The sequence below is a fragment of the Gekko japonicus genome, unplaced genomic scaffold, assembly GCF_001447785.1.
Source record: "Gekko japonicus isolate JY-2015 unplaced genomic scaffold, Gekko_japonicus_V1.1 scaffold502, whole genome shotgun sequence".
Lineage (NCBI taxonomy): Eukaryota > Metazoa > Chordata > Lepidosauria > Squamata > Gekkonidae > Gekko > Gekko japonicus.
In genome coordinates, this window is record NW_015169186.1 from 764175 (window position 1) to 791109 (window position 26935).

A 26935-nucleotide genomic window follows, 5' to 3' on the forward strand; every position below is an offset into this window, starting at 1 on the left:
CCATTTGTGCTTCTTAAAAATAATCCAGTTTCCTTTCAGTAAAACTTGTTAGACGCAATATCACCCTTGCCCATCTGGCTGTGTCAAGGCAAGATATGCGGACCCTTTATCTGAGCAGGTGTTCAGAACCTCCAGTAATACAATTGTGAACTGGCCCAGGGCAAATGCCTGGTGAAATCATGAAATCAGTCAGGGTAGCAGTGTTTGTTTCATTTGTATAAAATATTTCTCCTCTCTTTTTTTGAAACGATGCTCGCTTCTATGTTTACGTGCCAGTAGCCACTCTGGGAGTAGTGAAATGTCATTCTCTGGCCAAATTTTGGTTTAAAAAGACATGGTAGGTATCACTTGAATGATAAAAATCTATAATAGAATTGCCACTAATGTTTTTATCATCTGTGGTGTGGTATGGGGCTCCCCTTCTTCAGCAGTAGACATTATAATAGCATAATGTTGTATGGGAACCTTGTTTTCTACAAGTCTTTCCTTCTGCTATTTTTTCCTTTCACCCAAAAGATGGGTGGCGTGTTATGAGAGAGGACAGGATCTCTGCTTCTTCTCTGGCCTATTTCAGTTCAAACATTTGAGAGCTGTTTGATCTGTTCCCTTCCTTCTAATGCAAACAACAATATGTGATTGTCTGGTTTAAGGACTCTCCTTCGCCCAGTTTAAAAGTCCTGTCCTGGAATATTTTGGGGTGGGGGAACAAAATCAATGATGCAGGTTTTCATCTTTATCTCAGAAGTTTTGACCTTATTATTTTACAAGAAACTTGGATTGGCTGGTTTATTTGTTAATAATTAAAGAATGCCCACTCATTAGGCACACGTGATCTCATGACTGAAAGTGAAATTGCTTCCATTTTTCAGCCTGATATCTCCACCTGTATGATATTTATGTAGAGGGTTTAGCTTAAATATGTTACCCCCACCAGTGTAGATTTAGGAAGCTGAATTGCTGCCTTCAGTTGCTAGGGGAATTTAGCTAAATGGCAGGCCGCAGCGAGAGGTGGGATATTAGTGAGGGTTTGATTCCCCACTCCTCCACTTGCACCTGCTGGATGACCTTGGGCAAGCCATAGTTCTGGCACAGCTGTCCTTGAAAAAGAGCCGTTTCTGTCAGAGTTCTCTCAGCCCCACCTACCTCACAGGGTACCACCTATGGAATTTTCACTATAGCTTCTAGGGTTCCCAGGTTCTCTTGATTCACCAGTGGTGGGATGGGGGGACACTTCAGGAGCTGGAAACATCACCCCTGACATGCCAACGTCACCAGAAGTAATGTTGTACGCGTGCCTACTTCACTTCCAGGTGGTGTAGGCACATGGGGGGGGCACACTCTGGTTTTTGGGCAAAACTATATGGTAAAATCAACTTCAAATTGTAGAGTTTTGCCCAAAATACAGAACGTCACCTCCCCCCCCATGACACTGACGTGTCCACATCCCTTCTAGGTGACCTGGGGCACGTCGCCCCACATGCTCTTGGGGTGGGGAGGGGTTATCCTCCTGCCGGCCAGCTGTAAAAGTGGGGGATCCCCTGCTGCCAACTGGAGACTGGCAGCCCTAGTAGCTCCCTATGGGCACCTATGGAATTTTGGCCTTTTGTCTTGGAGAAATTAACAGTTAAAGAACTAAACGTCATGGTGTTTTGCCACCCAGGAACAGGGAGGTGAAATAACAGGAGAGTACCTGGAAAGACTATACGTCTTCTCCTTGATGTGGAGTATTGGAGCACTGCTGGAATTAGAAGACCGACGGAAGTTGGAGAACTGGCTCCGTGGCCACAAAACTATCGAACTGGACCTTCCTCACATCCCAGAGGGAAGTGAAGATACTATGTTTGACTACTACGTTACTGGGGATGGTTAGTGAAGCCATTTGCTATGTATTACCAGCTGTCATAGGGGCCACGGTGGCTCAAGTGGTTAAGACGCTGAACTGCAGGCTGTGAAAAGTTGGTAGCTCAGCAGTTTGAAACCCGAGTGCCGCATTGCGGAGTGAGCTCCTGTCTCTGGCCTCAGCTCCTGCCAACCTAGCAGTTCGAAAGCAAGAAATTGCAAGTAGATAAATAGGTACCCTACCTCTTTGGTGGGAAGGTAACAGCATTCCGTATGCCTTAGTGTTTAGTCATGCCGGTCACATGACCACGGAAACGTCTTCGGACAGCGCTGGCTCTTCGGCTTTGAAACGGAGATGAGCACCACCCCCTAGAGTCAGATCTGACTAACTTTCGAGCAAGGGAACCTTTACCTTTACCTTTTACTAACTGTCATATTCAGAATTATTAAGATGAGTTTAATTAAGCAGTTTCTAGTTTATAAACTGGTTATTGGATACTTCCAGCTGCATTTTGCTCCAATGATAGTTTTGTATTTTATTTTGTCTTGCGGCAAAATCGGTATGTGAAACATCTGTGAAGCTTTCTCATTGGATCGGTCCCAAGATACTCTGTTGGGGTGACCACATAGGAAATCTTCCCATGGCTCTGCCCTGCTCTTCTCCGAGCTGCGGGCATGCCTTTCTTCCCCCTGGCATGTGAATGCCCTTCACGCAAAAAGGGTACATAAAAGGGACAACTTAGCCATTTTTTGGATTGTCTGTGACTGATATTAAAGACTCACCTGCTTCTCTGATTTTGTTTATTCAGATGGGAAAAAGCATTCAGAAATTTCTACATAGTTTTCCTACAGTAGCTCCAAGCTATAAAGTAGTTATGTAACATCAGAGAAGCCAGTGTTGGTAACATCTTAGATATAACAAAGACAAAAACGGAACCCCCAATTCTGTATGTTTTTATCTGTTTGCTTGTTTGTGTTAGTTTGTTTGTTGTAAAATAAAAAATTATATAAAAAAGGAAGCCAATGTTGACTCATCTAGTCCAACACTCTGTCACACAGTGGCCAAAAATACCAGGTGCCATCAGGAGGTCCACCAGTGTGGCCAGGACACTAGAAGCCCTCCCATTTTTGCCCCCCCCCCCAAGCACCAAGAATACAGAGCATCACTTGCCCCAGCCTGAGAGTTCCTATCTATCCCTTGTGGCTAATAGCCACTGATGGATCTTTGCTCCAGATGGTTATCCAATTCCCCCTTGAAGCCATCCATGCTTGTAGCTGCCACCACCTCCTGTGGCAGTGAATTCCATGTGTTCATCACTCTTTGGGTGAAGAAGGCTTTTGAAATATAAGGCTTTTGGTGAAGGGGAATAATTTCATTTTGTTTTGGCTAGGCAAATGGATGCATTGGAACACTCGCATTGAAGAGTATGTGTACCCTACTGACAGCACCCCAGAGTACAGCTCCATCCTAGTGCCCAATGTTGACAATGTGAGAACGGACTTCCTTATCCACACAATTGCAAAGCAAGGCAAGGTAATGTAATAAGACATTTTATATCGGCGTGCGAGTTGTGCTTCTTGGTTAATTGATGGGGTTACCTTCAAAATACAGCTACTATAGCACCTCCCATTTTCTAGTACTTTACAACTGTTATATTTTCTCTGTGCCGTAAGCTTACAAGGTCAGACAAGTTTCAAGTACTCATCACTTCCAAGTAATCTTTGTGGGTCAGCAGGGTTTCAGTGTGGGTCTTTGACATCCAAATCTAGCACTGTCTAGCATCACTGACTCCAGTTTTTTTTTAAATTGTGCATTTTAAAATTTTGTCTACGCCTTACTGCTCTCTTTGACGTGCTGCCTTCTCATCCCCCTCCTTTCTTACCCCCCAGTACTATTGCTACCTCCTACTGCGGTGGCTCAAGTGGTTAAGATGCTGAGCTGCAGGCTGTGGAAGGTCAGTAGTTCAGCAGTTCCAAACCCGAGTTGCCGCATGACGGAGTGAGCTCCCGTCTCTAGTTCCAGCTCCTGCCAACCTGGCAGTTCGAAAGCAAGAAATTGCAAGTAGATCAATAGGTACCACTTCAGTGGGAAGGTAACAGCGTTCCGTGCGCCTCTGCATTTAGTCATGCCGGCCACATGACCACGGAAACGTCTTCGGACAGCGCTGGCTCTTCGGCTTTGAAACGGAGATGAGCACCGCAACCCGAGAGTCGGACTCGACTGGCTTTTGAGCAAGGGAACCTTTACCTTTACCTTTACTTGCCTAGACAAGTTGGAGTAGTTTCACCAATAAGGGCCAGAGAACCTTATGTCTGTCTCCTCCCTCTTGACATTAGTATATCTACAACATGCTCTTTTGCAGAACTTCTCATGAGAATTTTGAGGTTCTTTATCACTGGGAATATTTTTCTGTTGCCCCAGAAGGTCATACCAGAACCAACGGGTTGAAATTAAATCAAAAGAGTTTTCGGCTAAAGATTAGGAAGAACGTCCTGACAGTTAGAGCAGTTCCTCGGGAGGTGGTGGGCTTTCCTTCTTGGGAGGTTTACATCACAATATAGACTTTACCTTTATACAAGTGAGCATTTCTGTGATATGTATTTCATAAACTGCTGGAATAAATAATGATTAAAAGGGAATATGGCAGAAAGGGGTGAGTAATTAGGTGGGAAGCTAAGCTGTTTATAAATTGTAGTAAATTCATGCCACTGGTGGATATTTATTTGGGAAAACAAGTATATAATAGTAGTTGCAATCAGTGTTCCCTCTAAGCTGAGCTAGTGTGAGCCAGCTCACAGTTTTTTAGCCTCCGGCTCACACATTTTTGTCTCAGCTCAGGAAGGAGGGCTCCGGAGCAAACTAACTGATGCAGTGGCCAAATCGCTCGCTCACAACTTTAATGCCAGTAGCTCACAAAGTAGAATTTTTGCTCACAAAACTCCGCAGCTTAGAGGGAACATTGGTTGCAATAAGATATTGACAAAGGATGTTGAAAATATATGGATACGAATTCTTCAGAGTAATGAAAAAGGATATTTAGTGGTTAATGACCATCTGAGACGACGTGAGAACCTTATCAAAAAATGTTGACTTTAAATTGTGAAGGTTAATTGGAATATATTTAGTTAAATCTTAAAAGAAGGTCTTTATGGAAAAAAGAAGCGTGCTCAGTTGCAATATTGTCTAGAACTAGTTGTATCGCTGTATACAGGAAACATTGTTTATGTTAATGTTTATGTTTGTTTTTGTCTTTGTGTTTACGTGTGTGTCTATTATTTCTAAAAATTAAATAAAAATATTTTTAGAAACCACAATATAGACTTTACCAGGAGAATTAACTTCTATTATGTTTACTGCCTCACAAAGCCACACCAAATTGCTGGAGTACTAAATGCTGCAAGTAGCAATCGCATTTCTCGTGAAAGTTATGTTTTGACTTCTCTGTTGCTTCAAATGAGTATTTTTTTAAAAAACACACCTGAACCTTTGCCAATATTCTTTGCTTGCATATCCTCCCCAGACTCCATTGAATTCCCTTCCCTTTTTCAGGCAGTGTTGCTAATTGGTGAACAAGGGACTGCAAAGACTGTCATCATCAAAGGCTATGTGTCAAAATATAATCCTGAAAGCCACATGGCCAAGAGTCTAAACTTCTCATCGGCAACAACACCTCTCATGTTTCAGGTATTTACAATTCTTTTTCTCTCAAATGATAGTGAAACTTGCCTTTTAGTACTCTGGGAATATGCTGAAAGAGATTATTCAAAGACACTTAGCAAGATGATATATTTTTTGCCATATTTTCATAGCCAACTATCTTATTCCTGGTATTTCAAACAAAAAAGCAGGATATAAACATCTAAACAGGTAAGTTTATTACTACCATCTTGACTTAAAAGGAGGCATCCATGAATGTAAGATCACCCTCCCCCCCCCAAAAAAAAATGTTATATGCCAAAAAAAATTGTACTGGACATAACTAACTTTTATGCAAATATAAGATTTCTTCTTCTTTTTCTTCTTCTTTGGCATACCTGAAAAAAAAACCACCCTAGTTTTGCACTGGATCGGTTCTCTCCTCAGTTGGTTCAATTACTCAGTCTTGACCCTCAAGCCAAATGTATGAACTATTAACGGCTGAAAAGTGTCTCAATCAACTCTGAGTGATAAAAAAATTCAGTGGGTGTTACTCTGATGGCTGCATCAGACAAGAAAGTCATCACTTGCTCCTCTCCCTCTCTGAAGATGCTGTGGGGGGGGGGCTGGGAGAGAAGAGTATCACCGCACGAGGAAGAGGCTGCAAGAGTTGCACTTGTTTATGTCCATGTTCAGGATCTCAAAGGACAGAAAGGGAAAAGGGGAAAAAAACCTGAACCTAAAACTTAGAATTCAGAACCTAAAAAGGTTAGTCAAGGATAGAAGAGGGCCAACTCTAAAAATCATACAAAAATATACATATATTTATTACACACAAATTAAAATAACAAAGAAGGGCCCATTCATACCTCACAAACAAATATATATATACAAACATACAAGGGCTAATGAAGTAGACCTAACGTGTTTCGGCCTTTACAGGCCTTCCTCAGAGGTCTAATACATATAGAACATATAGGCTGATATATAAAAATATAGGAAATCATACATATCCAAAATATGCAATAAAGACCAGAGATCAATTGTTCCAAAGTATAGCCACTGGGCAAGGAAGAGAAATACAAAAATACAAATGAAACCTCCAGTGTAATCACATGTCCAGTAGCCCTTCTCTCTGGTCTACTATATATTCTTCTAGGATTGTACAGCCAACTGTTCCCAATGAAGGTTCCTTAAGTTAAAAGCATGTTCAGGATCTCTACAACACGTAATACACATCAGGGCAACTATTTTTCCAAGAAAATGAGAACTTAGTGAGGCTTTGGGTGCGGCCAGACATGCCTTTAGATCCAACTCAGCTGCGAATGCCTGGCAGATCTAAAGGGCACGATCAGACAGCAGCATCTGGGAAAGGTCCTGCAGCCGTTGGCAACCTGTGCTGCTCTACCACAGAAGCCGAGTTAAAAGACACCGGGGGAAAGTCTAGTTCTAACTGGTTCCGACGGGCCACGGACAGACTTTCCAGTGTCTGATTGCGCAAGCACACTCAAGCTGTTGGGATGGGCTGTCCAGTCCATAACGACTCAGCTTCATTTTTTTGCTCGCTTAATGGTATGCGCATAACCACATAAGTGATCCATAGTCACTGTCAGACTCGGGCATGAAGGGGGGTTCATTGCTGATGTATTGCTAATGCCAGTTTCACTTTTGTATCCTTGCTTGCCCGGGACATCTGCCTTCTGTCTCTGTGTGCTATCTTATGCCCTCGCTGACATGAGATTCCTAAGGGAGGGAGGGGAGAGAGTGTGAAAGAGCAATTGTTGTAGCATTAGGGCTGCGCCACCATAACTGTAACTCTTCTTGAAGCCTCAGCCCCCAAGGAGCAACTGGGTTTTCTCACAGGAGTAACCTTGGGTGAAGATAAGACTTTGAGAATGGCTAGTCGGTTACATATCTATCAGAACTGGTAGTAGGCTGGTGTGTATGACGTATGCGTGGAATGTGGGCATTCACCTTTACTTTCCATCTCCCGCCCTGGACTCGCCAGTCCTAACAAGGGCGTTCATCTCTACGGTTAACCAAATCTTTCCAATAAACCTTTTAAGTGATATTGGCTGAAGAGTGGTTTTACTGGGAGCCTGACAGTCACAGACTGCCATGGGAGTTAGATTCCTCATTTATGCACATGCGGGAAAAAGGCAACCCCACCCCACTTGCTCGAATTTGCCATCTGATCAGGCAGTGATGGGCTGAGCCTGCAACACCAAGGGATGTGTGATACGCGACTCCATTTCAATTTCCACCGGAGGAAATAGGATCACTTCCCTTCTGCACCAAATGGCATGTCTGACCACAGCCTGAGTGGTAGCTGCAGCCATTTTATTAAATCGAATATACATGTCTAGAAAATTATTGGAGTTGAACCCTCCTGGAGATTTTCTGAATATAGTAATGCCCAAGCATCTTGGAAGAGACTTGAAACATTAGGCACTGGCTGAAAGTGTTCCTCTTAAAGTGGTATGAACAAGGAAGAGATGGTGTCTCACAAGGATACATCAGTGAGAACACAAAGCAGCCTACCGCATCTTTGTCTCCTCCATCATTTTATCCACACTAAAAACAACTCTGTGAGGTACGTTAGGCTGAGAGAGGGTGGCTGGCCCAAAGTGAGCCAATGGACTTCCATGATAGGGTCAGGATTTAAACTTGGGTCTCCCAAAAGGTCATCCAACACTCTCACCAGTCAGCTGACTTACTAAATGCCTTCAGTATGACGAGTCAGTGTTGTGGAAGACCGTTTCCTTGGTCTGTGGCTACAACTGCACAGCATTCTATTTGGCAATTAAGTTCCTACTGTGTACACAGCGTAAGAAATCTGTTAGCATTGTAGCATTGTGTTTAGAACTGTTATGCCCATTATAAATACAAGCTGCTCCACTTTTTACTTAAAATACTTTAGTGGTGTTTGTATATTGGCAGGCATAAATACACATCTATGCACACAGACTATTGCAAGTTTGTTTATCAGCTTCTCATTGGGGAGCCAGGATTGGCTGTGGATTCCTGTTGAGTGCCCACTTGCAGCCATAGCCAGGCTTACCAGCATGCATGTGCAAAAAAGGCCCTAAGACAGGAACACAACAATCCATTGTTAAAGGAGAGAGTAATACTTGACCATGCTGAATGGGTGTCCAAAGTGAATTGTGTAAGTCAGGTCAGGAAGTCACACACAGAATTATTTTGTTACTGGGTTATATTTGGAGCTCTTCCTAAAGGGGAGTTTTTAAATGATATGGGCTCAGATATGGCACCACTCATGACATTGGCCTAGAGGTTGGCTAAAACCACACGATGCCCTTCCGTTGCTGAATTAGAAAAGGTCTGGCTCAGTGGATGACATGGGAGTTGATGGTAAGCTGTTCTGATGCATTTACTAATTTTAATTTATTTTGTGTATCCCACCCTTCGTCCAAGGAGTTTGGCTCTTCCTTTTTCCATTTTATCCTCACAACAACCCTGTGAGGTAGGTGAGGCTGAGAGAGAAGGACTAACCCAGTAAGAGGGGATTTGAACTCACCAGTCCTACTACCAGTCCTACTCCAGTGGGCCCCTCACTGGCTCTGCAAATTCCTTGGAGATAAAAATGGGATTTGTGCACGTTTATCTGTACTTGTGTTGTCAGTTTTAGTCCTGATTGGGGCATTCAGATTTGTGTGAAATACACATCTATCGTGTTTGAAGACATGAGTGAAATTGCAGTACTTGACGAGTGCACTGTGACTGCCAAGGTTGGTGTTTATTAGATTTTATTTTTTGGTCACCTGTGCATTTCTCTTACAGCGCACAATAGAAAGTTATGTGGACAAGCGCATGGGCACAACCTATGGCCCTCCTGCAGGAAAGAAAATGACTGTATTTGTTGATGATGTGAATATGCCTATAATCAACGAGTGGGGAGACCAGGTCAGCCTACGTGAATCAAAACTTTGTGTTTTCCCTCTGTAGTAGTGTCACAAGATAATCTCCTGGGCATTGCTGGCTGTGATCATGGTCATGGAATCTGAAGACTGAGCTAGTTAAATATTTAGACTTAATGAGCTGAAAAAGACCCATCTGTTTCCCTGTTCAAAGCCATGAACATGCAATGACTGCAAAGAGGGGAAATGGTAAAAAACAACCATTAACTCATAAAACTGTCAGAGACACATTCAACGAGGAAGGGCTTGAGTTACCCAGTCTTCTTTATATCTGGGATCGGATTAATCCAGCCGATCCCAGGGAGATGGTAGAAACCCTGAATTGGTGCCTGGAAGCAATTTTCGAGTGGACATGGTGGGCCAATCAACTTAAGCTTAATCCCAACGCAACTGAAGTGCTACTGGTGGGTGGAAGGGTCTGAACCTGGTATTTAAGATGCCACCTGTTCTGGATGCACGCCACTTGAAGGAACAGGTCCAAAGTCTCGGGCTGCTCTTGAACCCAGGCCTACGGCCATACACTGAGGCGGGATGTTGATTGGAGTGGGTCATAGGGACCATATCACTCCAATCCTGGCCTGTCTGCACTGGCTTCCAATCTATTTCTGGGCCAGGAGGTGCTGGTGTTGACCTTTAAAGCCCTATACGTTTTCGACCAACATCCCTGAAGGACTGCCTACTCCCTTATGAACCTCCCAACCACTGCAGTCCTCTTCCGAGGCCCTGCTTTGGGCGCTCCTGTCTTTTGAGATCAGGCGGGTGGCAACCTGAAAGAGCCCCGACCCGAGTGGCCAAGGCTAGCCTGATCTCATCAGATCCCTGGAGCTAAGCCTGGTTTGCCCCAGGTAGTGCTTGGATGAGAGGTCACCACGGAGGGTCCAGGGCGCGACACAGAGGCAGGCAATGGCAAAGCCACCTCTGAAGGTCTCTTGCCTTGAAAGCCCCATTGGGGGTGGCCATAAGTCAGCCGCACTTTCCACCACCAACCTGGGGAAGGGCCTTTTCTGTTGTGGCAGCAAAACTCTGGGAGTCTCTCTCTCCAGGAAGGCTTTTTTGTCTCTTTCTCTTACCGTCTTCTGCCAACTCTTCTTTTTGCCCAATGTTCCAATTATTGTTTTAATGTTTTTTATGGTGTGTGTTTTGTTGGTTTTAATGCTTTTTTAAGATGTTATTTTCTCATGTATGTTTTAATGTGTTAGCTGCCTTGTTGGCCGTGATGGTGACAAAAAGGCAGAGTATAGTTTTTTAAATAAATACATCATGACTAAAGGAGCAGCGTTTGTGGGGATGACACAGTGTTGATTGCGTGAGAAAACTAGACCGGTCAGCAGTGTCTGCCAAATCCGAACTAAAATTACTTAGCAGAAGACACCCTCTATATGCACTAACTTTTTATTAAAAGCAAAAACAAAAATCCCCTCTGGGATGCTTCAGTATGTTGAACCATAAGAGTGTAAGATTTCATAGAAGCCATCGTGGCCTAAGAAAAAAGTGCGAACAAAATGGCTCCCTGTGCATGGAGCTGCACCACCACACCCGAAACCACCCCACTAAACCTGCCGAGTAAAGGAAAAGGCAAGTCCAAGCCAGGAAGAGAAATAAGGCTCCCACAGTAAGACCCAACCGAGTAAGTAAACAAGAAAGGGAAGGAGTGAGAGGGGAGGAGAAAATCGGGGGGGGGGGAGTGGTCAGAGTAACTGGGAAAGCGAAGTCGGTGAAAGGGAGCAAACTAATCTCGACCCTCACTCCGATACCCAAACCAGCTCCCACGGAACCATAACATCCCTGAGAGCAAACCAAATCCGACGCAGGAAAATGCTTAGGCCCCAACTGGTAGAGCAGGAGTGACGATTCTCCTTGTCGACAGATTGCAAACAGACTGCCCCGTTCGTTGGGAATCACCCAGCACGGGCCTCTCTCCTCCCATGCATGCAAAAGAGGCCCTCCATCCCTTGGCCTGCTGTTTGTTAGGACCGTATTCCATCTCTCTATTACTTTGGTCATTATCGGTGTTGTCACAAATGCCTTATTTGTTTTTAAGACCATTGGCTTTAGGTTTTTAACTTAAAGGATTTCTGTCAACAGGTCACCAATGAGATAGTGAGGCAGCTTATGGAGCAAAATGGATTCTACAACCTGGAAAAACCCGGGGAGTTCACCAACATTGTGGATATCCAGTTCCTGGCTGCCATGATCCACCCAGGAGGAGGACGCAACGATATCCCCCAGAGACTGAAGAGGCAATTCTCTGTATTTAACTGCACTCTGCCTTCTAATTCTTCTATCGACAAGATTTTTGGTAAGGTCACTCATGCGTGAGCCACTCTGAGTTTGTTTTCCTTTGAGGAAGGATTATTTGATGAAGGACAATTCAGGGTTACCCTGCATTAATGACCCTTGTCCAGTTGAGTGGGGGATTTAAAAGTGTTGTTTTTGCCTTGATTTATCTTCTTTTCTTACAGTTTTATGATGTTGCTACTGGCTGGGTCTTCTGAGGGTGTTTGCTTCCCAGGGACTAATCAGCCTGCATAATCTTTGTTTGTGATTGTCTGGATTGCATAGCTGAACTGGAGGCGGCAGGGCTGTTTTGCTTTCCCCCCTATTTGTTAAACTGTCAGACATGACTTCCGCAGGTGTGATTGGTGTGGGACATTATTGTAGCCAGAGGGGCTTCTCAGAAGAGGTGAGAGGAATCGTTTCCAAACTGGTTCCATTGACCCGCCAGCTGTGGCAGATGACCAAGGTCAAGATGCTGCCCACACCGGCCAAATTCCATTACATCTTCAACCTCCGGGACCTTTCTAGGATTTGGCAAGGGATGCTGAATACTACCTCTGAAGTGATCAGTGACTCTCCTGTAAGTAGATCAAGATGGGCGGCCTCGTTAGTCTGTCTGTAGCAGCAGAAAAGAGCAAGAGTCCAGGAGCACCATAAAGACTAACAAAATATGTGACAGCAGATGAGCTATCGTGAGTCACTGCGCACTTTGTGAGCAGTGACTCATGGAAGTGCATACCCTGCCTTGCTCTTGCTCTTTTCTCCTGTAAGTGGTGCAAACAGAGCCCTCATATACTGGCCTCTTTGTCATCTTTGATATACAAAGCAGACATTTTTACTCTGTATCTGTCAACAATAAGCTGAAATTTCATGTGAGCTATCAGAAAGCATTTCATGGATCAGGAAGACCTCCTCAACGAATATCCATCTGCCCCTTTCTATCACTGTTGCCCCCGTGGGTGAAGAATTTTGGGGGGATTTTTTGTCTCGTGTGTTCCCTCAGTGGACCTCTCCTTTCTTGCCTGAACTGTGGGGTCTGTGTTCTTATGTATGTAATTTACTTTTGGTTTCAACTGGTTTTTAGAATGGCCCTGAGTGGGCAGAATAGCAGGATATAAATTCTGTAAATAAACATATAATTGGACAAAGTTTGAGTCCAGCGGCACCTTTAAGACCAACAAATTTAATTCTGGGTATATTTTCTGAGTCTTTTTGACATCGAGTTATTCTCCCACCATTTATACATCCTTGACCATCTTTTTTGAAATAGATCATCATTTTCCCCCTGAATTAACATTGTCAGTTTATCTATTTCAGCAGTTTCTAGCAGTTTCAAAGCTATTTCTTGTTTTTTCTTCTTTGTTTTGTTCTTTTAATTCTCTTATCATTGAAGCTGTAATCCAGGCCATATCTATCCTAGACCAGGACTTATGTCTAGATGAATAAAAAGTTATAGTTTTTCCCAACAATATTTCTTGTTCTCCAAGCGTCTATCAATGAGTATTCCTCTGCTGTTTGTAAAAAAATTTTGGGTAAGGTATTGCCTGTTTTGGTGTTTCCCCCCTGGCTTTTCCTGTCAATTTTGGGAGCAAAAACTGCATTCTCCTTAGTCAAAATATTCTGTATTTCTATAAAGATTTTTCTTGATTTTGATTGGGGGCGTATATGTTTATTATTATCATCCCCCCCTTCTCATTATTGAAACGGCTAGTATTCTTCAGTCTTTTGATCTATAGAGTAGTTCCGGGTGCAAAAGTTCTTTCACGTATATAGCTACCCCTCTTTTTTTCTTTTCCTCCACCACAATAAATAAATCCCCTATTTTTCTGTTAATCAGATGTTTTGTATCTTTTTTCTTGATATGAGTTTCTTGGAAACATGTTATATCTGGGTGGTATTTTATTATTTGTTGGAAGATTCTTCTTTTTGGGGGGTTGTTGAGTCCATTAACATTAATTGATAATATATTCAGTTGTCTATTTGCCATTGTCAGTATTTATATTTCTTGTGGCCTTATTCCTATATTGAAATCTGGTAGTTATTCTTTTAGATCCAACTCCTGTTTTGCATGTTACTTTCTTGAGTTTCCAATTTTTTGCATCTGGCCCTTTCCTTCTGACTCTGCTCCTTCCTATTCTTCCTCATCTTCTTCTTCCTCTCCCTCTTTCCCTTCTTCTTGTTGCCATCCTAAACCTTCTCCATATTTCTCCAAAAATGTTTCCACCTTAAAGACTGAATATATTCTTTGTCTTCTATCTTTATAATTAAATAGTAGCCCTTCTGGTATTAGCCACCTGTAAGGTATATTGTTTTCTCTGAAGAGATTTGTCAATATGATGTAATTCTGCCTTTTCTCCCTCACTCTCCAAGGCACTTCCTTTAAGAATTTTATCTGTTTCTTTAATCATCATTCTGTTTTCATTAGAAGCTTTTAATATTTTATCTCTAATTTCTCTCTTATGGAATTTTATATGGACCTCCCTTGGTATCCTATTCCTTTTCGCATACGCCGAATTTCTTCTGTATACGGTGTCCATCTCTGCGAGCAGTTCATCTTTAGATCCTATTTTTAGTTGATCCACTATGGTACTTAGCTTTGTAGTAGTTTCCCACTGTAGACTCCTTTCAGTTCTTCTGAGCTTGGCTAGTGCGCATACCAACATTGTGTCAGGCGTCCAAAAAGATTTGTGCTTGGAACGGACCTAGGAAGGTAGAAGAGTCACCACTCTTTCTACACCTGGCTAAAGTTCCTTGCTAAGTCTCTCCCTCCAAGAGAGAACTTTAGGCTGCTGGAATGCCTAAAAAAACCTTTTGGAATAACAGAGTGTGCGGAGCTCCTCCGCGCACGTCTATTCTTGTCAAGCCGGAACCGGATCCTCTCCCAGACATGGCACTTCTGAAAATGTTCACACACAAATGTTTGCTATTGCTGGCTATGCGCTGTAACAATAAAATTCATTCATTCACAAATGTTTGCATAGACATTGTACCAACACAGGGCCAATGAGCATGCTCTTAAACATTGGGAGGGAATTTGTGCCCTTTTGATATTATTTTCCTGACTTTTGTCACGTTTACTCTGTGAACTCCCTTCACAATCAGGTCTCTGAGAGGCAGTACGTACATTTTCTGAAGAAATAAATGACAAGTTCAGGGTCTGTTTTCTCCTGTTTATGCAGGTGCTCATAAAACTGTGGAAGCATGAATGCAAGCGGGTGGTTGCAGATCGTTTCACAACTCCTGAGGACGTGGGGTGGTTTGATCTGGCTCTAGCAAAGCTCGCTGAAGGGGCGTTTGGTGGAGATAAAAAAGCCCTGGTGGAGCCTGGTGTGGATGCTCATTTCGTTGACTTCTTAAGAGACGCTCCTGAAGCAACAGGTGAAGAAAACTGAAATCCTGTTGTCTAATGCAAAATTAATTACTTCAGTAACCAACAGACCAGAAAGGTAGGCGCCGTGAGGGGTGTGGAAGGACTTGGCATTGTGCCAGAAGCAGTAGAAAGAAGCGGGGATTCGAGATGCTTCAGAGTTAGCACTGGAAGAAGCCACGGTGGAAGGACTTCGCATACGCTGGCTTGAAGAATGTTACACACCGTTGCGAAAATGGTTGCCTCAAGGAGGTTGCTTACGGTGGCTATTCCAGAAGGGATCCAAGAATGGGCAGTGAGAGAAAACCACTGGCTGCTGGCACTCCTCTTGCTCCCGGCCAGTGGTGGCACGGAGGAGGTTGCAGGCGTGGCTTGTGCCCGTTGTCCCCTCTTGAACCCAGGTCCCAAACTGTATGTGCCCCCCGCGGTGCTCCTTGGGGTGGCAAAATAGTTTGCGCTGGCCCTGCAGCCCCATCTTGAAAACCATGCATGAAGTGGGGAGGGCTGGGCGTCTGCTTTTAACATCACACGTTTGACTGTTGTCAGATTCTAAGCCTACCTGTGCATTCGGGTAAAGCGAGGGGAACCATTTTAAATAAAACATTGGAAGACTTGTGTGGGGATGGGCAACAGGACCCTGCCCTACATTCCTTCCGGTCTGGCTCACTTCCCATTTCGGAGCCTGACTGGGAGAAGACACAGCGCTGCTCTGTACTAGTGGACCCTTTTGGCCTCTCGAGGTCCACGATGTCTACTCTGCCTGGCAGCCGCTTTACCCTACCCAGAGAGCTCTGAACTTCCAGGGAAAAGGTCAGCGGAAGGTTCAGCTCCCCTCATCCGCTTGAGACTGAAGGATGAGATCCTCCTATCCTTCTGCTTTATGCAGCAATTGCCTTGTCTAACTTGAGGCTAAAACAACACATTAAATGTGATTTTAAAAAAAATGCAAAGCTAGCGGGAACAGGCTGCATTTGGGTAGAAGGAAAAAAGCTTGTCCACCCCTTCCCATGGCATGAGAGGATGAGTGTCCTCATACTTTACCTGTAATCTGATTGAGGAGACTGTTTTTGAGGGGGGGAAAGAACAGGCGGGAGAAGGTTTTAAACTCTCTCTTCTTGTGTGTGTATAAAGTGCTGTCAAGGCACCACTGGCAAAAGACTAACGGAGGCGGTTTTTCCTTGCCTGACTCTGCACAGGGGCCCTGGGCTTCCTCGGTGGTCTCCCACCCAAGTACTAGCCAGGGCTGACCCTGCTTAGCTTGTGAGATCTGACAGGATAAGAACATAAGAGATGCCAATGTTGGATCAGGCCAAAGGCCCATCCAGTCCAACACTCTGTGTCACACAGTGGCCAGAAATACCAGTGCCATCAGGAGGTCCACCAGTGGGGCCAGGACATTAGAAGCCCTCCCACTGTTGACCGGGAGGATTGGGAGCGTCTCCTCCCACCAGCCCTTATTTCTCTCAGATGTGCCTTCCTTGTGTTGCCTGAGGTTTTCTTTTTAAAGGGGGGGGGAATGGAGCCCCACCTACTGTGTAACTCTGGGACTTGTTTCTCTACCCAACAGAGCTGTAGTCAAATAGTGGTGAGCATTTCATGTGTAGAGTGTGCTTTATGTTGCTTGGAAATTCTCATTTGCTGTATGATGAGCAGAATTGAAGCACCCTAAATTGCTTGTTGGGAAAAGAATACCCCTTTTTCCCCCTTAAAAGAAATGCATTTTATTTCCAACCAGGTCCGGAGGGAAAAAAACATTGGGAAGGTAAGCTGTAGGGGTCCGAGCCAGCCAGATGTTTCTAAAGCGCTTGAGCTCCACACCCAACTGTGCATGTTTTAGCTCCACAGAACTCGACACGCCTCAGCATGGCTAGCTGGTCACAAGATTTGTGGCCTTTGTTTTTGGCTTTTGAACGGCTATTGTTTAGTCAGGAGTAAACTAGGCAAGTAGCCCGCATGGCTGAAAGAAGCTTCATCTTGACGGCTGACCTTGTGGCCTGGCAGTGCTGCAATGAAACATTGATATACTATCTTAGCCATTGTAACTTCACTGAACTAACTGGCTCCATCTAGGAAAAAATAGCTGCAAAAACATTGGTAGCAATGAATAAAAAGTTCTTAATAACACTTTGGCTGCAATCACGCACACGGCATAATCCACTTTCAAACCCATTTACATGCAATTTCCAACTGGATTCTACTGTGTGAACTGGCAAAATCCACTTGGAAAGTGCATTGAAAGTGGGTTATTTAGTGGCTTCCGGTCGAGCTAAGATGGAGGACTGACGCACTTTCACTTTTGTGCGAAGTGGACGACGGCCGCTTTCGACAGTTTGGGCAGTTTCTAGCCCAACGCATCGCTCCCCAGCGAGGGGGGGGGACAAGCAGGCAGCAGCGCCTAAGAGGGAGTGTTAGGTTGGCGTGATTCCGCTTCGGAAGAAGCGGAAACAGGCTTTGATCTCCTCCCGCGAAGAAGGCAATTGCCGAGCAACTCTCCAGCAGCCGTTCGGGCCGGTGTACCGGTTTAAATTCTCCATCAGCCGACCTCTTGAAGATGGGCAACAACAGTGAGTGAAAAGAAGCAATGCGAAACCCGTTTTGATCGCGTAGATAACAATAAACGTGCCGCTTACCTGAACTGTGATAAAACCCAAATTGAATTAAGCGGTTGAGCAGATAAAGAATTAATATTCCCAGAACTCTGATTCCGGCAAAGAAATAGTTGATTGAAGGCTATTAAATAGCAAAAAAGCATATTGTTTAACATTCCTGCGGTGAGACCGGAGATGTGCGCGCAGCTGAAAAACCGAAACTGACGAACAGTATCGCGGGAAGAGTTAGGTTGGTGTAACCAGCAAAGCATTCCGAGTGGGCTGAACAGGTAGACGACATCCTAGAAGGGTAACAACGACATTTTGAGGAGGACTTTAACTTAATTTGATTTTTAAAGACCTTTTAGAAGATTTTTGAAAGCGCAAATAGACGCATTTGGACAATCGAAAGCTTATCTTCTAGAAGAAACAACTTGTTGTGTAAGTTTGCGCACCGCAGAGAAATCGCCAAAACGGAGACCAGAAGGGCACCGAAACGAACCAATTCTGACCCTGACGTTCAACCAGTTGTGAGACCAAGGACAGGCTCAACATCAACCCCTAAAATGTCAAAAGAGAGGGAGAAGGATAAGAAAGAATTGTATGCAGCCATGGAATTGATGGAGAAAAGAATGATGGAGGCGATTCAGGCCATGGGTGAGCAGATTGAGAAAAGGTTGGGGGTGCAAGAAAAACATATGGAGCAGCAACTGGAAGAGCAAATGGCAAAGCAAACTCAGATACACTTGAAACAAATTGAAGAAGCCCAGGAGAAAAATGTAGCAGCATTAAAAGAATTGGTTACAACAGAAATTACTTCAATCAAGCAAGAATTAGATGGAGTCAGAAAAGAAATACAGGCTAGTGCAACCAAAACTACAGAGACAGAGGAAAAAATGCAACAATTGGAAGAGAAACAGGATTCTTTGACTCAGCAATTTAGGAGATCTGAAACAATGATGGAGTTCAGAAGAATGCAAACTCATTTGAGATTTAGAGGTATCAAAGAAAAAGAGAATGAAAACATAAGAGAGGAAATGATAAAAGCGATCACTTTGTACTTGGAAGAGGAAGAGGGAACAATGGAAGCAGATTTTGATTTGATATACAGAGTGAACTCCAGAATTGCGGAAAAGAAAAATTTACCAAGGGATGTAATTGTACAATTTGTAACAAGAGCAACAACAGAAGACATCTTTAAGAAACAATTTACCGTCCCGTTCGAAATTGAAGGGAACAAGATCATGGTGATGAGAGAGCTCCCACGAGCAGTATTGCAAGATAGAAAAAGGTATAAACCTCTGGCTGACAAACTGAAGACCTTGAATATCAGATACAGATGGGAGATTCCACAAGGCTTATCCTTTACTTACAAAAGTGGGAGGGTCCAGATCAGATCGGTGACGGACTTATATAAATTTAAGGCAGACAATTTAGATGCCTTTGGAGAAATTTAACTTAAAATTTACAATGGATTACAAATTGTTGTCATGGAATGTGAATGGACTAAATTCACCAAATAAGAGAAAAAGAATCAATCATTGGATACAAAAACAAAACTGTAATGTGATATGCTTGCAAGAAACTCATATTAGAAATTCCGATACTAAATATTTAAAAAATGTCAAATTTGGATTAGAATTTTATTCTTCGGCCTCAAACAAGAAAAAAGGAGTTGTGACATATGTGAAAAAGGATTTACAACCTAAAGAAATTTTTAAAGACTTGGATGGAAGATATGTGGGTGTGGAAGTTTTGATCCAACAGAAAAAGACATTGGTGATCAATCTATACGCACCCAATGGAGCAAAAGAAAAATTCTTTAAGGACTTAACTGAACATCTACAAGGACAAACCTATGAACAAGTCATTTTGGTCGGAGATTTTAACGGAACTGTGGACCGTTTGGATAGAAGATCACAAAAAGGCAACGAAATTAGTGGAAAATTGCCAAAGAACTTTTTTGAAATAGTCAAGCAGGAAAAACTAGAGGATGTATGGAGGAAATGGAACCCGACGCAGAAGGATTTTACTTTTTATTCCAATAGACATTGCTCTTTTTCCAGAATTGATATGATTTGGATGTCAGAAGAATTGTCAATGAAAACACATAAAATTGAAATTTTGCCAAGATGTAATTCCGACCACAACCCTGTTTTGTGGACTTCTATAGAAAGGAACAAATCCTTTCTTTGGAGAATTAATGAAGATTTGTTGGATAAAAAAGATGTAACTGAAATGTTAAAGGAAGAAACAAAGCAATTTTTCCAACAAAATCTGAATAAAGAGACCCCAATTCAGGTGGTGTGGGATGCGTATAAAGCAGTGATGAGAGGGATTCTCATCTCTCAAAATGCGAAGCAAAAGAAGGAAAAATTTCAAAAACAAACAGTAGTGTTGGAAAAAATATCACAAAAAGAAAAAGAATTAAAGAAGAAACCAGGGAAAAAGAAGATTATTCGAGAATTACAGTTGTTGAAAGAACAACTGAATGAAACTTTAAACCAGGAGCTCTATTGGAATTTAAAGAGGCTACAGCAAAAATCTTTTGAAGGGGCAAATAAACCGGGGAAATTTTTAGCGTGGCAACTTAAGGCTAGAAAAGAAAGAAGAATGATAACCAAAATAATAGAAGAAGGAAAAGAATTCGTTGACCCTACTGGCATAAAGAGAAGTTTCTTCAAGTATTATGCTAAATTATTCCAAGCAAATAGAACAGATCTTGAGAAGATTAAAAAATATTTGGACAAGGTTCCGTTACTTAAAATAAGCAACGAATTTCAGGAATTACTGAATGGCCAAATTCAAAAAGAAGAAGTGAGGAAGGCAATTGAAGAAGCGAAGTTGGGGAAGGCGCCAGGACCGGACGGATTTACCGCAAAGTTTTATAAAAAAATGAAAGAAGAAATTGTTCCGGTCATGGAAGCTTTATCCAACGATATACGTGAGAGTAAGAAGGTGCCAGACTCTTGGAAAGAAGCAATTATTTCATTAATACCAAAGGAAGGACAAGAACCAACGAATGTGAAAAACTATAGGCCAATTTCTCTTTTGAATAATGATTACAAGATTTTTGCAAAAATTATTGCAGAGAGGGTGAAAAACTATTTACAAACAGTGATTTCAGAAGACCAAGCTGGTTTTTTACCAAAGAGACAGATCAGAGACAATGTAAGAATAGTAATGGACGCAATTGAATATTATGAGAAACACCCTGAACAAGAAGTAGCTTTTTTATTTATCGATGCCGAAAAGGCATTTGACAATCTTAACTGGAAGTTTATGCTGCAAATGATGGAAAAAATAGAAGTGGGACAACACTTCAGAAATTGCATTGAAGCTATCTATTCTGAACAAAGAGCTAAACTGAATGTAAACAAAGAACTGACAGATAGCTTCAAGGTACAGAAAGGCACCAGACAGGGTTGTCCCCTATCACCGTTATTATTTATCTGGGTGTTGGAGATACTTCTACAAAAAATACAGCAAGATCAAGAGATAACGGGATTGACACACAAAGGACTTAAATACAAATATCGAGCATTTGCTGACGATGTAATGTTCATTGTGCAAAACCCGACAGACAAATTACCGTTACTATTCCAAAAAATAAAGGACTTTGGAGAATTGGCCGGATTTTATGTCAATAAGAACAAGACGAAGCTTATTTGCAAAAACATGACGAAACAAAAACAAATGGAACTGCAAGACCTGGTACAATGTGAAGTAGTAAAAAAGACTAAATATCTTGGTATTGAGTTAACTGCAAGAAATATAGACTTATATAAGAACAATTATGAAAAACTATGGACTAAGTTAACTCAAGACTTTAAGAAATGGGACAAAATGAATTTGTCACTGATGGGAAGAATATCAGTCATAAAAATGAATGTCCTACCACGTTTGATGTTCCTGTTCCAAACAATACCAATACTTAGTAAGACAGATTTGCTACTTAAGTGGCAACAAGAACTATCAAAGTTTGTTTGGGCAGGCAAGAAACCGCGAATCAAGATGAAAATTCTTTGTGATGCCAAAGATAGAGGTGGGTTACAATTACCAAATCTTAGACTATATTATGAAGCGGTCTGTCTAACCTGGATGGAACAATGGGTGAAATTAGAAAATGATAAGTTACTGGGGTTAGAAGGCCATGATTGTAGATTTGGTTGGCATGCATATTTATGGTATGACAAAACAAAAATGGATAGCTTTTTTAAGCTTCATGTGGTAAGAAAAGCACTATTTGTGGTATGGATGAGGTATAAAAAATACTTTTGTGATGTAAGACCATTGTGGATTGTACCAGTGGAAGTGTTAACATCTTACTCAAGACATAGAGATAAAGATTGGTTGCCATATAAAGATCTAATTAAAAAAGTGGGAACAGAATGGGTAATGAAAAAGCAGAATGAAATTGAATATGATTATGAATGGCTGAAATATATGCAGATTTTTGACCTTTTTAGATCAGACAAAAGAAACTATGGTTTTAGAGAGGAAAAAAATGAGATTGAAATGATTTGGGAGAGTGGAGGGGGGAAAAATATCTCTAAAATGTATAAAGTGTTACTAAAATGGTATACTGAAGATGAGACTGTAAAAGGGCAAATGATAAAATGGGCGATAAATATGAATACGGAAGTGTCTATTGAAACCTGGGAATATTTGTGGAAAAATTCTATTAAGATATCGCCTTGTACCAATGTTAGAGAGAATTGTTATAAAATGATGTATAGGTGGTACATGACTCCGAAAAAAATTGCAAATATGAACCAGAATATGTCAAATAAGTGTTGGAAATGCAAGAGCCATGAAGGCTCATTTTATCATATGTGGTGGACTTGTGAGAAAGCAGTTGACTTTTGGACAAAAGTCCACAAAGAAATGCAAAAAATTCTGAAATGCTCTTTTAAAAAGGCACCGGAAATTCTGCTTTTGGGACTGAAAATGGAAGAAGTCAATACGACTAAAAAGACCTTACTCTGGTACTTAATCACAACAGCGAGAATGATTTATGCACAATTTTGGAAAACAGAGAAAGTGCCAGAAATTGAAGACTGGATACAAAAAGTTCTGTTCATGGCAGAGATGGACAAAATTACGAAGAAGTTGAATAACAAAGAAGATGACGTGTTTTTTCAAGAATGGAGTGACTTTAAAATATATCTGGAAAAGAACTGGGATGTGAAACAAAACTTAATATGTTTAGATCAATATTAAGTCAAATGATGTTATCTTTAGATTGTAATGATAAGAAACTGATATTTTTGATGATATGAAGTAATCTGGAGCAGGGGTGGAAGCATTATGGGAAGCCATTGGAGGGAGGGGAGGAACTGGGAATGGGGTAGACAATTGATAGAATGAAATGATTTTAATCTTACATGTTGTATTCCTGAGAAAATAAAATTTGTTTACCAAAAAAAAGAAAGAAAGTGGGTTATTTAGTGTGTGTGGTTGCAGCCTTTAGGTATACTCAGAATGGCATTTCTGCTAGAGAAATAAATGAGGAGCTTGCATAATTTTACAATTTAATTGTGTTCAATGCCTGGGGCAGCTTTTGAGATGAACTTCTTTGTTCAGTTCAGACATAAGACCAATCCATTGTTTATTTTGACTATGGTTACTTTGCAAACCTCGAGTTTGACGTGCAGACGATCACTCAAATCCTGGTTTGCCTCGAGAAATGTGGGCTTCATCGCCTTTGCTATGACCAGGTGTTGGGAAAACAGTAATTTGAAGCAAGCCTGAATGTCTACATTCAGGCACCATACAAAATCATAGCTAAAAACAACTGTGGTTAATAAACCGTCATCAAACCATGGTTGACGATCCTAGCTGGATGGTGCCTAATTAACCATAGTTAAAGGAATGACAACCACACTAACCATAGTTTAATTAAACCAGGGACTTGCATTGTATCTGAAGTGAACCACTGTGTACTGTAGTGTAGTGCTCTTTGGCATCAGTTGGCAACTAGGTGGTGTCGGACCTAAATAGTGTCGGCCGGGGCTATTTTTGGGCAGGAATGCACAGGAACGGAGTTCCGGCTGGCTCCTGAGTTGGCCACGCCCAGCAGGAACTCATTAGCATAATAGGCCACACCCAACAACAGGAACTCATTAGGATTGGCTACATTAGGGGTGTGTGGCCTAACATGCAAAGGAGTTCCTGCTACAAAAAAAGCCTCCTGGGTTTTGACAACAAAGAAGATAAACAGAATAAGAAGCAAAAGGTGGGTGTGGCTGGATGACCACACTTCTGGTAATGTGGGGGTGCGGTCTAATATGCTAATGTGTTCATGCTGTTGGGTGTGGCCTATTATGCTAATGAGTTCCTGCTGGGCTTTTTTCTACAAAAAAAGCCCTGCCGTCGGCTAAAATGTTGTCAAGGCCTGAAGAGTTGAGCCTTAGTGTGCTAACTTGAAAACAGGAGCTTGCGGCAGAGATGCTGTCTTTTAAGTTGAGGCGTCATCCCACGGTTGCCAGTGATTGCTTTGCTCAGCATTACCTAGGTGCTCTCGGGATCTGCTGGCATAAACCAAGGCCCTGTTGACGTTGTTGCCTCTCTAAAAGTGAGGGACAAATCACGTGGTAGCGAAAGCAGAGCTGCAGAAACCCACCTTGAGAAGCCGTAAACCAACAGCCTGGCTTGATGTCCTCTGAAATAACCTTCTTTTCGAAGTGCCTTAGGAAGAGGTGCTCCAGTCTTCAATAAAAATCATCAGTTGGCCAAGATCGTGTCACTGTGCCAGCTTTGCCCTCTTCATAAAGGCGTGGCGGATCGTTTCCCCTCTCCAGCAAGTCGCCTGCCCCCTCCCACCAAACCTCTGCTTTTCTTTCCCTTTCCCAGCTTGCCTGCTAGTCAGCCACTCTCTCCCCCAGTCTGGGTCCCTTGGCATTTTCAAGGCAGGGCGAAATTATGGGTGTGATTCCTTTTCCCCAGAGATTTTTATAACGTGCCGCTGCTGAGGCCTGTGCTTTTACGACTGAGGCTGGCACAGCATGAAGTGGGGAGAGAACGCTTTCCCCTTACCCTGTATCCTTGCCAAGAATTGCCGTCTTGGGGGGAAGTTGCAGGTGTCTGTATTCCCCAGTGGTGGCAAAAAGACCTTGAGGGTGGGGGACAAATTTTGTCATGAGGACAGGGAATATGGATGAATCCCTTCTTCCTGATAGCTTCCCCCTTAATATTGCAGTGATGGCATTCTACCAAAAAAAAAATATCACTGGGTAGCTCAGCACTCAGAAGTCTCCAAACTTAAACCTCTGTGCCATGAGGGCACTGCTGCTGTGCCAGGGAAAATCAGGTCGATCAGAGGTGCCAGTGGGCCCTGAGTGGGTTGATGGACTCTTCCGGTTTTCCACCTTTCCATTCTCCCTGAGGTGGATAATTCTGTCCTCGTGTGATGGGATCATTCAGCCACTCCCAGTGCAAAGAGACAGCAGTACTGCCTGCACATGGAAGACGCCATCCGCGTGAGTCACTGCTCTGTGCTTGCCTCCTTCCATTCAGGAGGCTGGCCAGGAAAGTGGCTTGTGCAGAACACCAAGGAGGCTCCTTTAAGGATGCTTTGTTCTGGCATAGGGTGTAAAGTCAATTGTTTTCACTTCTAGGAGTAAAATACGCCCTTCAGTTTTCATTCAGAAAGAAGTATGGTTCCACTATGTGAAGTGTTGGACAATGCTGCCTCATCTTGTGCCTTGGACTACAGTATAGCTATTCTTGCTTCCATTGTCTCTTTTGTTCCTTCATATAAGAATGACTGGAAGAGTTGACGGGTGGGGTCCAATGTTCCCTCTAAGCTGTGGAGTCTTGTGAGCAAAAATTCTACTTTGTGAGCTACTGGCATTAAAGCTGTGAGCGAGCCATTTGGCTGCTGCATAAATTAGTGTGCTCTGGAGCCATCCTCCCTGAGCTAAGACTCAAATGTGTGAGCTGGAGGCTGAAAAACTGTGAGCTAGCTCACACTAACTCAGCTTAGAGGGAACACTGGTGGGGTCAGTCTTATTTGGACATGCCTGGGCACTGTACCAAGTGATGTGCGGCCATGAACAACCACAATTCAACCACCTATAATGTAGTGTAACTTGACTGACTTTCTCAGTTCATCACGCAGAGAAGACCTTACCAGTTAGAAGATGGACATCAGCAGTATCTAAATCTGACCGCTGTCCCCAGCTTGAAATCCTAATGCTTTGCTGTTCTCGCCTCAGGAGAGGAGCCAGATGATGTGGAGGTTGACATGCCAAAAGTGTATGAACCGATTCAATCTTTTGAGCACCTAAAGGAACGGCTGAATATGTTTTTACAAATATACAATGAGAGTATCCGTGGAGCAGGCATGGACTTGGTGTTTTTTGAAGATGCTATGGTTCATTTAGTAAAGGTATTGCTGGTTACCCTGGACTCTTTAGTTTAAAGCTCATCGTTCTGAATATGTTCAGTGAATTAGACTACCTTTGCAGTCTTTCCCAGGTTGGTGTAGAAATAGTAAAGATACTCCCATTGGAAAGCATGGAAAGCCAGGCCGATGTAGTCGTGACCAAGGGGTGCCATGTCTAGACTGTTCCAGCAGGTGCCACTAGTGCACTGGTTCTTTCCGAGTGTATTTCAGGACATGCTAGAAAAGGAGACGGGGAGCGGGGGCTTGTTCCTCCTGTGCCTTTAAAAGTATAAAAACAGCTAATTCAGATGACTAAAAACAGTCTGTTGCTCGCTGACTCAGAGTGCTGCAGAATTTCTCTAAAGATGGCAATAAACAGACTTCTAGAAAGTAGGGAAAGATGACACAGCAGGCATATAGACATTTAGTTGAGTGTTTAGTAAGGAGTTTTCATCATTTATACACAACCACCTCGAGGCAGGATCATTACACAACTTGGCTGGCATCTCATGTCAATTTGTATGAACCAGGACGGTCAACGTGATCGTTATCAAACCAAGTGTCATGGCCTGGATCTCACCTAGAATTCCTGCAGATGCAAGGAGGGGGCTGATTTTTTCCCCTCCTCCTTTCTTGTGGGGGACTGAATTCCCTTCCCCAAGCTATTCGTGGTGGTGGTGGTGGGGATCAGCAAAAATCACCTCCCCTTGCACCCATGGAAATTCTAGGCAGGAACAAAGTCAACAGCTATTCATGGTGGCATGAGGAAGGGTGGCCACAATTGTATGAATTGCAACAAGCATGCATACAGAGGCATTAGTTGATGAAATAGGCCATCATGCTGAAATAGGTGGTCGTGAGGTTCTGCCAAATGTCTGAATTGGGCCACACACAGGGGAA

General features: G+C 42.8%; 1 protein-coding gene across 1 annotated transcript in view; it reads left to right on the top strand.

Moving 5' to 3' along the window:
* DNAH5 (dynein, axonemal, heavy chain 5) overlaps window positions 1-26935 on the top strand; it is a 187207-nt gene that overhangs the window by 93042 nt on the left and 67230 nt on the right. Inside the window, exons 46-53 of the mRNA XM_015416182.1 lie at window positions 1661-1865; window positions 3231-3373; window positions 5390-5524; window positions 9278-9400; window positions 11500-11713; window positions 12048-12271; window positions 14871-15069; window positions 25866-26038. Coding sequence (XP_015271668.1) covers window positions 1661-1865; window positions 3231-3373; window positions 5390-5524; window positions 9278-9400; window positions 11500-11713; window positions 12048-12271; window positions 14871-15069; window positions 25866-26038 — 1416 coding nt within the window. The remainder of the gene's footprint in view (window positions 1-1660; window positions 1866-3230; window positions 3374-5389; window positions 5525-9277; window positions 9401-11499; window positions 11714-12047; window positions 12272-14870; window positions 15070-25865; window positions 26039-26935) is intronic.